The sequence below is a fragment of the Linepithema humile genome, chromosome 6 (genome assembly GCF_040581485.1).
Source record: "Linepithema humile isolate Giens D197 chromosome 6, Lhum_UNIL_v1.0, whole genome shotgun sequence".
NCBI classification, from domain to species: Eukaryota; Metazoa; Arthropoda; class Insecta; order Hymenoptera; family Formicidae; genus Linepithema; species Linepithema humile.
The window spans coordinates 2,132,980-2,148,362 of record NC_090133.1 but is presented as its reverse complement, the minus strand read 5'-3'; the positions used below and the strand labels follow the sequence as shown (position 1 = coordinate 2,148,362).

The following is a 15,383-nucleotide window of genomic DNA, read 5'->3' as shown; positions in this document are numbered from 1 at the left end:
GAATCTATAGTAAAAAGGACATTCGGTAATTTTTAGACACCTTGGATGTATGTGAGAGTCCATGGAAATTGAATAAGTTACAATTCCTTTATTTGTAATATTCTTTCATTTTTTTTCTTTTGACATCTGTATTTGCATTTGGGCAGGAAAAAGCCGCGCCGATTGATCATTCTTGTTACAACTACAATACTTCACTGAAATATTAATCGAGTGACTAGGTGATAGGGAGCGTATATAGCCCCGTCCTGATACTTCCTATTATTTACAAAAAGGTCGACGAAAGAACAAAAATACCTTGTTATATAATTTACTATACCATACATTACAGACACGTTGGTGAATTCGATCTCGCGCGATGATATACGAAGGCGGTAAAAAGGCACTTTTGAAATCGACTTCAACACTGGCTGTCATGTTCAAGGATATATATGTCTCAAGGATAAAAGAAACTTTTTTCTCTAATACATCAATTAATATGCTTCTTTCTTTACGGATCGTATTCTATCAATTTGCTCTAAGTGGATTAAACTTCATTTTTTTGGAGAAACTACAGATGAAAATTAAATTTATTATTTCGAAGCTTTTGAGTACATAAACATTTTAATTGCACGAATAAAATGTGATACATGATTAGCGATACATGACAGCCAATGTGTGAAATGTATGAATCAAGTGAATTTTATTTAACAGTTTGCACTTTTTATTTAACACATTGCTATGTTAATATTAATAGTTTATCAAGTTTTTGTGTCTAGATTTATAAATAACTGGTATTCGCTTTAAACTGATAATTGACAACGTACAAATTGGAGTTAATAATATTTTGTGCAATTCTCAATTCAAATTTTATTCGAATCAAAATGCACCCAAAAAATTAACAACTTCAATTATCTATTAACTTTGCAAGAATAAAATTTGATCCCCTTGAGTTGCCTTCTTCTTTTTTCTCAGAATGTGACAAATAGATCATATTGGATTGTCGTAAATTACTTATAAATATAACAACATATCGTGTAGAATCGCTTTGGATGTTTGGTCAACGCGTATAAAACTGTATTGTAACTTTCTTTTCAGTTGTGATATTCCAAGGATTGTAAGTCGCGAGTGAATAAAACATCTCGTTAAATCGTGACGAGAAATTACGTCGGTTACGTCCTTAAAAATAATGCTAAGCATCGACGGATTTTCTATTTACATTCTAAAATACTAAAGCAAGGATCATAATCCTTCTGACTTTCGGTCATTCGCGAAACACTGCACATTACACTGTAGAATACGTGTATGTATATAGCACGAAGATAAAGGTCTTCGCCAACAAAAAAAATCTAAAATAATAATTATTTAATAATTTTAATACACATAATTTTAAAATAATTAAATAATTATTGCATAATTGCCATTATAAAATTGGTATAAATCAATTTGCAATAATTTTTGAATTCATCACAGTTTTCAATAATAATAATGAAATTTTAATCAAAATTCAATCATTTCCTTGCGCTTTTCTTAAAAACAAAAATAAAGTTAAAAAAAAATCAGATTTACATATAAAAGAAAAAAATTACATCTCAAGTTAAATAATAATTTCAACAGAATTTCTCGAATGATCGATCATCATTTTTCCGTCGATCTCTATAAATTAATTAATTAATAGCTGACGTGAGAAGCTCTTTTCATGGCATCACTACGCTCAACCCTTCAATCGATAGTTAACCCATTGTGTTGAGATCACATCTCTCAAAAATTCTATTGTTTATGAATCAAAATTGTTAAGCACACTTCAGGCACGACTGCTCGTAAGCCTCGTGATTTCATAACATTTTCAATAATTTCTAAATCTGTTTATAAAATAAATACTGAAATCAATGATTTATAATGATAATGTTGTATTTCCACAAGATTAAGCAGTCTGTTTAAAAAGATAAGTGAGACTACGCAGGAATGTAAGCAATGTTTAGTAGCGTTTTATGTCTCAGAATGTGTGTTGTTTTGAGAGATAGATATCATATTATTGAAAATTGTTAGAAATATTAACCAAACAAAAATTACTAATTTTATATACTTTACATTTGAAGTATTATATTTATCTTGGTTTTTTTTCTATTATCACAATTCTAACATAGCTTATAAAATATTAATATTATTACAATAAAAATCTCTTTATTTCACTATTTGTCAATTTCAAATAACTCTCATTTATTTTGCCAATAATTTTGCTAATAAATTTATCTCATTACTTAATCACTCAAAATTGTTTAATAGTTATTAATTATCACAGTGATTAAACATATAAAATTAAAGTTAGAGATAAATAAACAATTTTCAAAATTTTCCTTTTAAACAACCGTAATACTCCAAAAATGTTGCGCATTTGTTGAATATATATATCGGTTAAGCAGCAGTTGAAGGGTCAATACGAGCGTACAAGTAAAATATCACGTCAACGTTAGAATAATACGAGCTCAATATGAGCCGTCGTAATAGTTGAATAATCTTAAATTGGCCTATTTTGTTATTATTACGCTGAGGCGCCGCATTTCATTTCGACGGCGAGAGGACTCTGCCGTTCAGAGCCCCCTTCTGGCCTCTGAGGATTTTAGGAACACCGAAGTCCACACACATTCGTTGATAAAATTGTACATCTCGCGGACTTGGTCCAAGATCGCTACATTTTATTTATAAAGGTTTTTTACATCGATGGCCACAAAAATCAATTAAAAGAGCGAGCAAGCGGGCGATCGGCTTTGTTCGTGCAAGATAGATTGAGTTATTTATTCAAGGGAAAAAAAAAAAAAAAGATTTTTTTTTAAATATCAATAATGTAGCATCAAACCAAATAAAATCGACTTCTCGTCTACTGTTCGTAAAATTCGCTTTAAATAATCGTGAAATCGTATCGGGGATGCAAAGCGGACACTTGATTCACATTTGTTCTGAACGCTTTATACATATATATATAATTATATAATTGAATAAAGAACGGATTGTGGTTGGTTTATTCGTGTTGTTTCGTCGGAAGAAGCGATAGCAACGCACGCGGCACATACAACAATCGCAAGTCTTCCCCCATCCATTATACGACTAGTTTGCACTTGAATAGGAAAATGTATAAGCTATTCTGTTCTTAATAAATAATACTAAAAGTTTTTTTTTTTTCTTTTTTTTCCAAATTTCTCTGCGAGACCGCGACCTGTGATTCGTCCTGTGCGAATCAAGGCTTCGATCGGCGCGAATCAAACGTGAATCGAAGATTTTCCAAGTCCCGGAATGCGCCCGGACAAAATCGCACACGCTGCTCGTATCTGCTCCAATCGACGCGCTAATACTAAAACTACCTCAAGTACGGCTATCTGCCAGCTAAACTAATCGCGCAGAAAAACGTACAACGCAAAAAAGCTACGAGGTAACTCGTTTTGTCGCATCCATGTGTCGCGATTTTTTTTTTTTTTTTCTCTCTCGCGGTATCAGTCTCATGAGACAGACGCTCGTGGAATAAAAGAAGGCACTTGGTTGCATCCTCTTCAGGCACTTTCTGATATGTCGGTTGTCGCCGAATCGCCCACCGAACTTGCACGCGCCGTTTTCCTTCCCTCCCCCCCGCAAAAACTTCCTTTCCAAGACTTCGCCCAAATTTTGCCGCACCTTTTTCGCAACCATTTCTACGCTATTGTCATTGCGACTTCTCGACTAGAGCCTCTGTTTGCTTTTTATCGATCCCCCTTGTGCCTTTGATCGATGATTCTTTCGGTGATCCCCTTTTCGGGCTTCGACACTCCGCTCTCAGAACAGACTTGCGGCCGTCAATAAACATAGATGGATTTCAGCTGATCCTTCAATTCGGGAGGAATGGCACAAGTGTCCGACTCGGCTTTTCGCTTCACCAGCCGACGCCAGCGTCCACCGAGGTTCTTGCGGAAGCCTTTCGCGAACCCAGACCGATCCGACGGCAAACCGTGTACAAGGGTATCCTGCAAAAAGACCGCAGAGAGATCCTTATTTTCAAATTCGCTCCATTAACGCATTATTATGCAGATTCAATTTACATTAAGTGTGTCGTGTTATTTACGTCAAAGTGTATTTTTTTTTCTTGCGATTTGTTTTTCAAATGCATCAAAATTCGAGTCAGAGTGAATATTAAAATTTAAGATCGGAATATGATTTCCTGATCTATTTGCGTGATCGTCGAGGCGCAGTTTGGCCAAGGTTCTTTCTTTTATATTGTCGACAAAATTCATATGACTTTTCGTCACTTTAACGGTTACAATTTATTTTGTTGACGGTCAAATCGCGCGCGCGCGGCAACTCTAAGAGTCCTGCCAATATCGCAAACGTAGGAATGGTATTTCGTGAACACCTCGACAGCTGCACCCTATTCGAGACCTGGCTGGTAAACGGCAGTAGGTAGACGCCCACCGACAACGCTAAATTTAGCGTCAGGCCGCAGAAGCGTCGAGAGCTGCACCCATTTCGTGTCCTGGGGTATATTTATACACATTCTCCGTCCCTTTATTATATCTTACGGAGTAATTTTAATCGCGCCCGAGAGTAAAGTTCAGTTATCGTAACGTTACGAATTTCTCTCTCCTTGTGAAAAGCCTTTTATAATTAATTATTAATAAATTTCGTGTTTAACAGCACGTGGCAGTATAATGAAATTAATTTTCTCAATTCAAAATAACACAATTGTGCAAAAGACACGTGATTCCAATTAATAGTTCGCCATAAAATGATGGGTATATTTGAAGCACACTAAATAAAGACTCTTCTAACTCGTTTCCGGGTTTCTAAATCAAGAAAATGGGATATGTAATTGTCGACTCCGTATGAGTTTTCCCCTCGTGGAATCGATAAATTGCGCCGCGGTCCAATTACAATGAAGGACAAGCTAAATCCCAATGTACCGTCATATTTTACGTAACGTCAAACGGATTGTAAAAAGAGCAATGTTATGTCCATTCGTCGCGATCGAATCGGCCGTTTCTGCACGTTAGGTTGGGACGGTAAAAAGCGTACTGCAATTGTAGCCAATCGACGATTGCGGTTTGTCCGTCGTGAACAATCGATCGTCTACGAAGTAGTGTAAAACCGCGATGGCCGCAGGTCACTGTCCCGACTATCGATTGGCGAATGAACGTCTTATTGTTTTCCGCGTCTTCTAAAGAATACAGCGAAAAAGGCGAAGATCCGTGGCTGGAGACTACTATATTTTTCGACCAACTTGTTGATTTTTTCCTTCACGAAAGTTTTCATTCAACTTCAAAAATACAGAAATGCAGTGATAGAACTTGAGATTTTACCGACTAGTCTCTGCCGAAGTTATATTTTTTTGCATTGGAAAAATATATCAAGATTACTGAAATGTTTAATATTGAAGTTTCGGACATCATCGTTAAAAAAAGTGGAGGAAACATGGAAAAAGTAAGACTCATTGTTATCATAAAGAAATCATCCCTGCGGAATCGCGACCATCGTTTTTCTGTCTGCGAATCTTTTTCGGGTGTCCAGTCGATGCCTGTCCTCGAGTCATTGGACAGCGTAGGGGCAAACCAGTAAAATCTGGTAATACTGGCTCCACCGGTTAGTCGATTAACCGTTGCGACGGTTAGATCGACCGATAGATCGCGAGAACAGGCGGTCAACGATTGCTTCTATCCGCGCAATCCACTTCGATTGATTTCCTTCAGTCTTCGATCAGCAATTGGCGATTTGAAAGGTCTCTTTTTAAAGTTAAACGCTATAAAACTATGTTAATATATTTTTTTATGGGCCTGACATTTATCAACGACACGAAAGAATGTCTTTTCCAATTTCTGGTTTTGTAGAATAGCAAATTGAGTTGGTTACACTGGAGCGCATTGGTGTACATTGAAGTATCGTACACGACTAACATAAAACACGTATAATGCATAAGTGAAATGATTAGTATAACTTGCGATTTTACTACAATTGCTTTTAATAGAATAATCCTCGGTGTTTCAGTGTTTCGTTTTCACTTCAATATTAAATGAAGATTGATCCGCGCCAGTGCGCGCTAGTGGAATCAATCCGATTTGCCGGATAAGATACGAAATATATACAGAGTGCAACCCACCTGATCGTTGTACAACGCGTACTGCGCCGGAAGCATGTGGCGGGGCGGGTACGGGGGTGGAAATTGCCACGTGAACGATTCGACGGGATTGGCGGTTGGCGTCATCATCGTCGTCGTCGTCGTCGTTGTCGTCGTCGTCACGGCATAGATGTGCTGCTCATCGCAAATGTTGTTACCGCCGACGTCGGTCGACAAGGTGGTCGTCGATATCTGCGTGCAACAATCGCTGGGATGCGTCGGCGACGACATCCCGACCGTCGCAGGCGACGTCGCCGTCTGCACTACCGTCGTCTCCGGGTGCACCGTGCTCGAATGATGCTCCTCGCGCTTCCGCAGCTTGCTGCGGACAAGGCGAATCGCGATCATGGTTCCGTTGCTGCCGACCATCTTTCTATGCTTATAGTACAGCCTCGTGAATGTTTTTTTTTTTTACCTATGTCGTCGCAAACGCGGTCCCGAAACTCTGTCGACGCCTGGATACGCGATCTTCGAACACGCCAGACTACACAGTAATTCTCAACAGTTCGTAGCAATATTGTTACGCGCGGTTTCAAAGTCTGTTGCTGGAAAGGAATAAAAAGTCACGCGGGATTCTGAGGAATCCGACTTTCGGGAAAAATTAAAGCTTCTAAGGCACCGAAGTTGCAGAGCTCCGATATTCCGAGAATTCAGAGTTACATCAATGGACGGTTCATGCAGAGTGTAGCGATGTACGTTCTCTATTCAGATTTAAATCAAGGTTCTCAACGCTTCGGGTTTTCCTTGAACGACTCGGCAAATTTAAAGAACGAGGAAAAACAACCGTAGATGCTTCCTCTCTCAGTCTATGTCTCTCTTTTCTCTTTCTTTCTCTCTCTTTCTCACACTTTTACGTTCGCGCCGCGCGGTGCTGCCGTCGTGAAATCAGCTGTCTCTTTTCACACCGCAGCAAACGATCCTCCTCTTTTGATATTCTTTTATTCCCTTCAACGTGTTTCCCGAGTTTTTTTTTTTTTTTAAGGAACGCCTTACGATTTTCCCTTTTGTTCGCGAAAATCTCGCATTCATACGCGTCTGTCGTAGACGAATACGTACTCTCTAAGCGGCGAGGTCTGTGTTTCCTCCTCTCCCTTTCCCTCTCAATCCATTAGAGTGTTAAGAATGCGTCAGCCTTTTTCTAGGTTACTCTCCTACTGTCTCCGTTACATGCATCCTACTTCCGTCTTCTCACTCTCCGTCGAACTTTACAAACGCACACTTCCAACGCCCTCTTTCTCGTCCTTCCGCTCGTCTCCCACGGCAAGGATGTCACTATTTACACTCATGCGATACTCGCACTGACTAGCTTCGGGGACTTTTTTTTGGCACTCTCCGATCGTCCAGAAGAATTGCTCTTCCTCACGATTTCTCCTATCGCGCGCACGTGGACACGAGAGCATTCAAAGGAACGGCGTCGTTTCTCATCGAAGGACCGCGGCCGACGTGATCTGACAAACCACCGTTCGCTCATCGCTCGAGCCAACGCGCATCTGAACTGAAGAACGACGCGTGTCCGTCTCTTATATCGCCGCGTGACATCACGATCGAACGCGGTCGCGATTGGCGCGCGTTGTATCAAGCGGCCAATCGCTACCGCGGTCAAATTTAAAACGGTACACAGTGCCTGCTCTCTTGCCCCGTTGCCGTCCCCCTTGGTGCGTTTCGTCACAGTGTCGCGCCAACCGCGCCGGAAGGCCGACGGGCAGACTTGTGCCTTTATGTCACTTAACTGCAACGCGTAACCGATACAACGTGGCGACGGTGGCCGTGGCCTCTCGTTTCGCTGTCGTAACGCGTCGCTTTTATTAAGTATTTTCCTTTATACTATTGTATATTATATTGTGATATATTATGATAAAGTTAGCAAAACGTATTTGGCATTCAATCACTCTCTCTCTCTCTCTCTCTCTCTCTGTCTCTCTCTCTCTCTCTCTCTCTCTCTCTCTCTCTCTCTCTCTTTCTCTCTCTCTCTCTCTCTCTCTCTCTCTCTCTCTCTCTCTCTCTCTCTCTCTCTCTCTCTCTCTCTCTCTCTCTCTCTCTCTCTCTCTCTCTCTCTCTCTCTCTCTCTCTCTCTCTCTCTCTCTGTCTCTTTCTCATCATATTTTTAAAAGTAAAACAAAATGATTTTCCCCTTTTACAACGATATGTATTTGTATATTGCATGACATTTATTTCGTTAGTTTTATATTTAAAAAATTGAGATATCAATGCAAGTTTTAATGTATTTAATGGATTACTTTAATGAAAATCGCATTCTATGTTGATTATTTAATGTTTATTTAATGTTTCTAGGAACTCTACTCTTCAATTATATTACAGAAATAAAATAAAGTCAGATTGAAACTACTTTTAATTAATTTAGCTTAATTAAAATTTTATTTCATGTAGAATATGTACATATATGCATATTGTAGCTCGTTTTTTTTTCATTTATCTTTTATTTCATTATGTAACAAGATGAGACAGCTATGTTGAGTTTTATTTGCATCATTAAATAAATTTTAATTAAACCGACCAAATTAAAATTCCGTCCACTTGAATTGAATTAAATTTAATTAACAAAATGGAGAAGGAAATAAAATTAAATTATAATCAGTTGCATCAAAATGTTAAAAAGAGTTGAATTACGTTAATTCAGATAAAAATGCCGTGCCAAATTTAAATCAAGTTCCGAATTCAAAGAAATCAAGCAGCAAGACGTGGAACAATCGCGAAAGGAAGAAGGAACTTTTTGTTAAGTTGTACAAAGTTTATCAGATGGTAAATAATAATTTAGAAGAGGCTGTATTGACGCGATTATGCAACTTGCAGCGGCTGTGTATAACACACGCGACTCCTTTATTACTCCACATAATACATACACAAAGCTTCTCTGCATTACATACGCGCAAAGTTTATGCTGATCCAGCAATAATAGCAAAGTCCTTAACTTTGAATTATGCATTCTCGTGTAGACGCTGTTTTGCAGAATTTCTCGAATTAAATTACATTAAACAAAGAACGTCGAGAGAGAGAGAGAGAGAGAGAGAGAGAGAGAGAGAAGTAAAATAAAAGAAAAAAAATATAATAATTTAAACCTCAGTAATAGAATTTATTTTAATGAAGTAAAATGGAGAAAATATATAAAAAAAACAAAACTTTTAATCTCTTCTGCAGATATTATATTAAATCCGAGAGATCAAGAGAGTCACGAAAATAGGAAGGAAGTTTATTAATCTCACCCGTGATTAATCTTTACTCATATTCAGAATCTATTCTCGTTCGTGACAGCACAGATAGGAGATACCAATTCTTAGAACCGGTTTCTCCAAGATGGATTTTCACCGACTGTCGAGATGCAGATACGGGGATCTATTAATCGGTTATCGGCGTCTCTAACACGCGATAACGAATGAATCACGGCGATTACCGGATTTAGCACCAAACAACGAACGGTGGAGAAATCCCGCGCGACGCGCGGAAACTTACAATCAGGCTTCTCGTTTCCGTCGAAGTGATGATTATCTGCTGTTTTACTATTGTCGCCGCTGCTCGAACGACAAAAACCATGTTTACGGATGCAGCGATGGTTCATGATTGTAGATCATTCGATTTTTTTTTCACTTGTCAATTGCTAAACAAGGTCGAGCTATCGATAACGACGCGTTTCGATGATTTGCAAAGAGATAAAACTTGTATAAATGCTCTATCTTAATATTGTATTAAATATTGTACTTAATAATGTATTTAAAAATTTCTCGGTAAAATATTAGAGTATTATCATCTTTCATCTTTCGTCATTACGATTCAGCGATAAGACTTCTTATAAGAATATAATAAGAACTTAAAGATTAAGCTTCCTTGAAATTTTTTAGATGGATTTACTCTGATCGACGATAAAAAAAGTTTTTATTCTGCATAATAACTTTGCAATGCAATAAAAATAATACGAAAAAAATGATTACGATAATAAAAAAAATCCTCAAACGTTTTAAAAATGTCAACATGTTGTTCTGAATCTGTTGTTCATGTAATTCGCACAAAAATGAATGAACAAATATATTTTTTGCACATAGTTTTTAAATAATTTAGAGATGAAAGGGTTAAAGACTGAAAGTTATTGTCACGGAAGATTCTGATTGTGATTCTGCATAGAACTGATTGAGGGACGAATTCTTTCTTTCGTCTCGAAAGAAAGGACTGCGTTTTGATCTACTAATCAACTATTACAAATGACGAGAGACAAACGTCTCGACGATGTCTCGTGATGGCGACGATTTTCTAGGAAGAAATATCCGAAAGGGAAACTGTGAGCGCCACGAGCGTTGCCTTTATCTCTATTTTCGTCCGCACTTGTATGCGCACGTCAGCCGTATGCGTGCTGTTTTCAGCCACGCGTCCCGACGCCACGCGACACTACTGCCAAACGGACGGACAGACAGACGTCTCAGGTTTCGAGTTCTTATTTTTTTTATTTCTTCTCGTCCATATCGTCTTTCTCTTCTTTCCTCTCTTTCTTTTTTCTTCATCTCTTTCTCTTTAACATACTTATTTCTACACAGTTTGCATTGCACGAAAATATTGGACGCAAAAAAATATTTTTAAGGTGTTAAATTGGGATCGGAGGATTGTTTGACTGTGATTAATAGATTTGTGTAACAAACAAATAAGAATTTAAATAATTTCAAGCGAATTCGATTACACTAATGAACGAAATTATTTGAGATTGCATTTTGTACTTAATTTATCGCGTGTAATTAAGAACTTTTAACAACGTTGAAAATAAAATACCCAATGCATCTGCCATGAAAAAGTACGCAAAGCTTACGTCAATCTTCTCGTACTTCTATATTTGATATCGCAATATCTCAACCGGAGAAATCTGGCGCATAAATTCTAGATAAGTTGTGTGGCGTAGTTGGGCTTTCCGCGGAATTCGACTAACGAGGTGCCGCGAGTCAGCGCATGAATTGCGTGGGCGTAAAAGACGTAGCGAATGGATAAAAAAATTTATTATCAATTTTTTTTTTCCGGAATAATGCGGGAAAAAAGAGAGAATAATGAGGAGGAAAGAGAATTCAGTCGCTCTTTACTCAGCCACGATTTGTCAATGCAAATTCAAGTAGCAATCGCAATTATTTGTAGGGTGACGTCACTCTGTTGTCACTACTTTTTATGCGGTATTTTTTTGCAGTATTTTACATCACTCACGAGGCTGTACCACTGCACTTACGCTAAAGCAAATGATCTTGTCTACTTGATATCATTAATGACACAGTCAATATCTGCGGGGAGTAATGCATAAATAAAATGGTACTCACCTGATCGTTACGGCGAGGAGGACGATGATGACGCCGACCACCACCATAGCGATCAGCACTCCGCATATGATGTAAACACCGCCGCTGGGTGGATCTGTAACAAAGAAATGATTTTTGCGATCTTTCGAAACAAGAGAGCGACACGTTTCTCCGATGAATTCAACATTCGCAGACATTTTTAAGTTTTGAGAACCATTAAATTTCGTCAGCAATTAGTTTATTATTATTTTAATACAGAAAGGAACGCAAGCGATCTGTTAAGTACTTGAGAATTGTTTTATGAAAAGAATAGATTGCAAGGTTAACGAAGATCGAAAGTAAATCGAGCTAACTTGAGAAAGATAGTCTTTAACGAGCGACGACCGAGCTACATTTTTCCCCGGTTTTTCTCGCCACGGGGAGCAAGAAGAACCCGTCGTCCTTTCAAGTTCAACCACCTTCGACTTCCACTTGCAGCTGAAGGAACTGCGCCACTGAACGGCATCTTTCGCTTTGCAAAATCAGCTGAATAACACCAATTTGTGCAATCTTGTTACAAGCCTTCTGTCTGGACTATTTTAATAATAAAAAAAAAAAAAAATACATAACGTCTCCAATTCATAACACAACAGTTTTCTAGACGCGAATATCTTTTTTTCAAAGCAAATCAAGATTCGCGGAGATTTCGCGCGAGCGCCTTGTGCGCATCGTGAAAACACACAGGTTTCGTGAATCAACATAATATCCTGAACGTCACGGCAACGTGCCGTGTGTTCGCAGATAGTTTGGAAGCTGTCCAGTTTGTTGTGTACGACATTGTCGCAAACAACGCACAGGTTGCTGTCAGCTGACGCCGTTGGCAGATTCCAAGTTTCGCTTTTAAGGCCCACGTCGGAACATTTTGGGAAATCCACACGTCTTTTCTGTTGTGGAGGAGTCTGAGTGGCTTTCAGGACACCTCATGAATCTCAACGAATAAACTCGTTGCAAAACATGTCAGCGCGTTTGATCGATTTTAGCGGATGATGGCGTTGAAATATTACACTTCGGAGAATTTAAGCAACGTATTTACAGAGAGTTGAGTCTCGAGACACTTCATCAATTTTAGCGGGCAGAGATTGTCTGTGAAACGCTTCGGACGATTCGAATAAGTGCAGAGAATCGAAAAATAGAATTCGCTGTATTGCTTTACTTTTGGATCAGTATTAATTTTTTACATTGGAATTTGTTAATTGCAGGAAACATCGCACAACTAGCAGAGCTATTGAATGAATAAAAATATGCATTACATAAGTATTCGCATTATTGGTGATGCTTGATGACACGTGCCGTACTCGTTAATAATGCAAAAGTCTCCTTGCAGCACGCAAGGACAACATGTATTAAATGTTTTAATAACTAAAATGTGTGGCATTAAAAGGAATCGATTATCCTTGGCCTCCCAACATTATACAAAAGATTGCGATGTATTATGCATATAAAATAAACATAATATCGATTTAATTTAATCCTTTAATCCTAGTTTTATCGAACAATTAATCTCGGGGTTTGCTAAAGTTTTCTTCTATCTTTGGAGAGAGTATGAAAAGAGTAAAATAGAGGGGAAGAGAACGCGCGCAGGATGGCGGCCGCTCACTTCACTATACGATCTAGGACACGGTCGCTTGAATCACGTCACGATATCAACACTAAAGATTCAGTCATGATGGGTCGATGTGTCAATTTCGCGTTAGTGTCATCGCGTTCTCATAAATTGTCAACAACAATTGGATACAGCTAGGCGGTGTTTTACAAATTTTCCGAAATCTACAAAGTTCCTCGCGATATATAAATCCGAGAGGCGTAGTGAAGATTTTGCAAGATTCGAAGAAAGTTTTAAGACATTGTAATATATTTTCAGATCTTGTTACGTCATCAATTGTCTTAAACATTCGAAGATTCTTCCGACAGCACACATATCTTTTTATATTTTTCGAATGTAGCTTTCTTTACAGGTCGTTTAGACTTCTTTTATTATATTCGGTTGTTTTTGTAAATTTTTAAATATTTTATCGTCAGACTTTTATGTAAAAAAACAAGAAAAATGTAAGAAATAAAAATATTCTCAGATATACACATTCCGCAAAAAATTAATTATCTTCGTGCCAGTAGACGGACATTCTTAACAATTTTCTTAACCGTCGTTATTAGTTTTTATAAGTCATTAATTACTTCTCACTAATTAATCATTGCATTATTATCGATCAGTTTTACGCAGCGATTGTTCAATCCTTGGATCTGTTAAATGTACAGGTTTAATGAGGTATTAAATTCAGACGTATTCAGATTTCTGTTCAAATTTCTGTTCAACCTAATATAACTTGAACTGATATTGATATCAAATTGCGATGACGCGAGAGTTGTCCTCGGCTTTCCCTTCTCGCTGTAAGCCGGCGCTGATTAGTGTTGTGATAATGTAAATTGTCGTAACATGACTTGAACGCAGAATTCAGCTTACGCAATTCGGCCGTGCGAAGTTCTTTTTTCCGTGATCCGTGCGTTGTCAGGACCGACGACGATGACGCGAGAAACTCGTGAAAAGAATAGAGAAATGTCTTCTCGCACGTCGCGTAAACCTGCCGTGACGTCAACGGACTCGTGGAATTTCATTTCAGTCAGCGCGAATGTATTAAACATTTGCAAAGATTTTACAAAGAGCATTATATTAAACGTCCATGTTTAGTTTATAAAACATAAAAGTGAAGACTTTAAGAAAGAACGAAACCGAAAATAGCAACAATCTTATCTTATTTATGTATTAGCAGAATTTTCAGTGTTGTACCAAATATAAAAAAGTGCCTCACATTTGCAGCTTAAGATCTTCGCGACAATTGAACATATCTAAACATTTTTTACATGTTCAAAGATTAAATGTAAAGTTAAAATTTTAATAATAATAATTCAGAATTATATAAAATAAGAAATTTTGCAAGTAAAACTTCGCAATTTTTCAACCATTTTGTCGAGTCAGTGTTCGTTATCGCAGCTTATATCCAGTTGTAATTAGCCCTATTTATAACAGTATAATCGTTAGATTATCCCCTTAAAAATAGCAGCACTCTATCACGGATAAAATGCTTGCCGAGAGATAAATCCGCAAATAACTTAATAAGCCGATGATAAGCGAGCGTATGTTGCAACGAGACAGTTTCGTACCAGTCAATAGCTTCCAGACGTCTCCTTACTTTCATAGTGATTAATTATTGTAATTTAAGAAATGAGGTTTTTTTACGAGGACACATAATGAGGTCACGAGAGAAATAAAGAGTACTTAAATAATTAGAAAGAAATTGGAGTGCTAATGTTGAAGGTTTTGTAGACTATCGATCGAGATTCAAAATAATTATTATCGAAAAAGACTTTTTTCACTGCGGATTCTTCGATTCGAAATTGATCCTAAAAATATATTTGCAAGACACTCTGTGCGCACAGCTAACTGTAAAATCGTTTCTCAGGAGCGACTTATCCGCGCACTTCGTCTGATTAATCGGTGATTAGATGACTTTTGCTGTATTCACATGCATCAAGCGTGATTTCATATCTCCTCTCTGCAGTACTCTATCTCCCGTAATGATTTTTCGCCGTAAAACCATTGTATCTTGCACTTGGATCGCGCCACTCATCTCTTGCTCTTAATATACCGGAAATGACTCAACAATCTCCCTCTTTTTTCTTGACAATCGCGACCAAAGCTCGAGCTGCATTTCGAAGAATTTCGCAGACGTGTAGACTTCTTATTTGGGATCTTTCAAAGATTTTCAAGACGTTTAGAATTTCTTTCTTTAGCAGAAAAAATTCTCCAAAGACTCGCCGGAAATTCTCAACGTTTCTTAGCTTCTTTAGCTCGCTAAGCATCGAGTTGAAGCGAAGCGATAGACTTGAATCGATTTGTTTACGCGAGTCGATTTGTTCAAGTCGGTTCTCATCGAGCTGCGCTCGACGGTGCATTCTTCGAC

At 38.0% G+C, this 15,383-nt stretch overlaps 1 protein-coding gene across 20 annotated transcripts in view; it reads right to left on the bottom strand.

Moving 5' to 3' along the window:
- Positions 1-73: 73 nt before the first annotated feature.
- The window catches only part of LOC105673174 (uncharacterized), a 59,652-nt gene continuing 44,342 nt past the window's right edge, over positions 74-15,383 (bottom strand). For all 20 annotated transcript variants that reach the window (XM_012368614.2, XM_012368610.2, XM_067358427.1 and 17 more), the window contains 3 exons: positions 11,410-11,503; positions 6,092-6,431; positions 74-3,968 (listed from right to left, as the gene is read on the bottom strand). In XM_012368614.2, the coding sequence (XP_012224037.1) occupies positions 3,801-3,968; positions 6,092-6,431; positions 11,410-11,503 (602 nt within the window). In that variant the 3' untranslated portion in view covers positions 74-3,800. The remainder of the gene's footprint in view (positions 3,969-6,091; positions 6,432-11,409; positions 11,504-15,383) is intronic.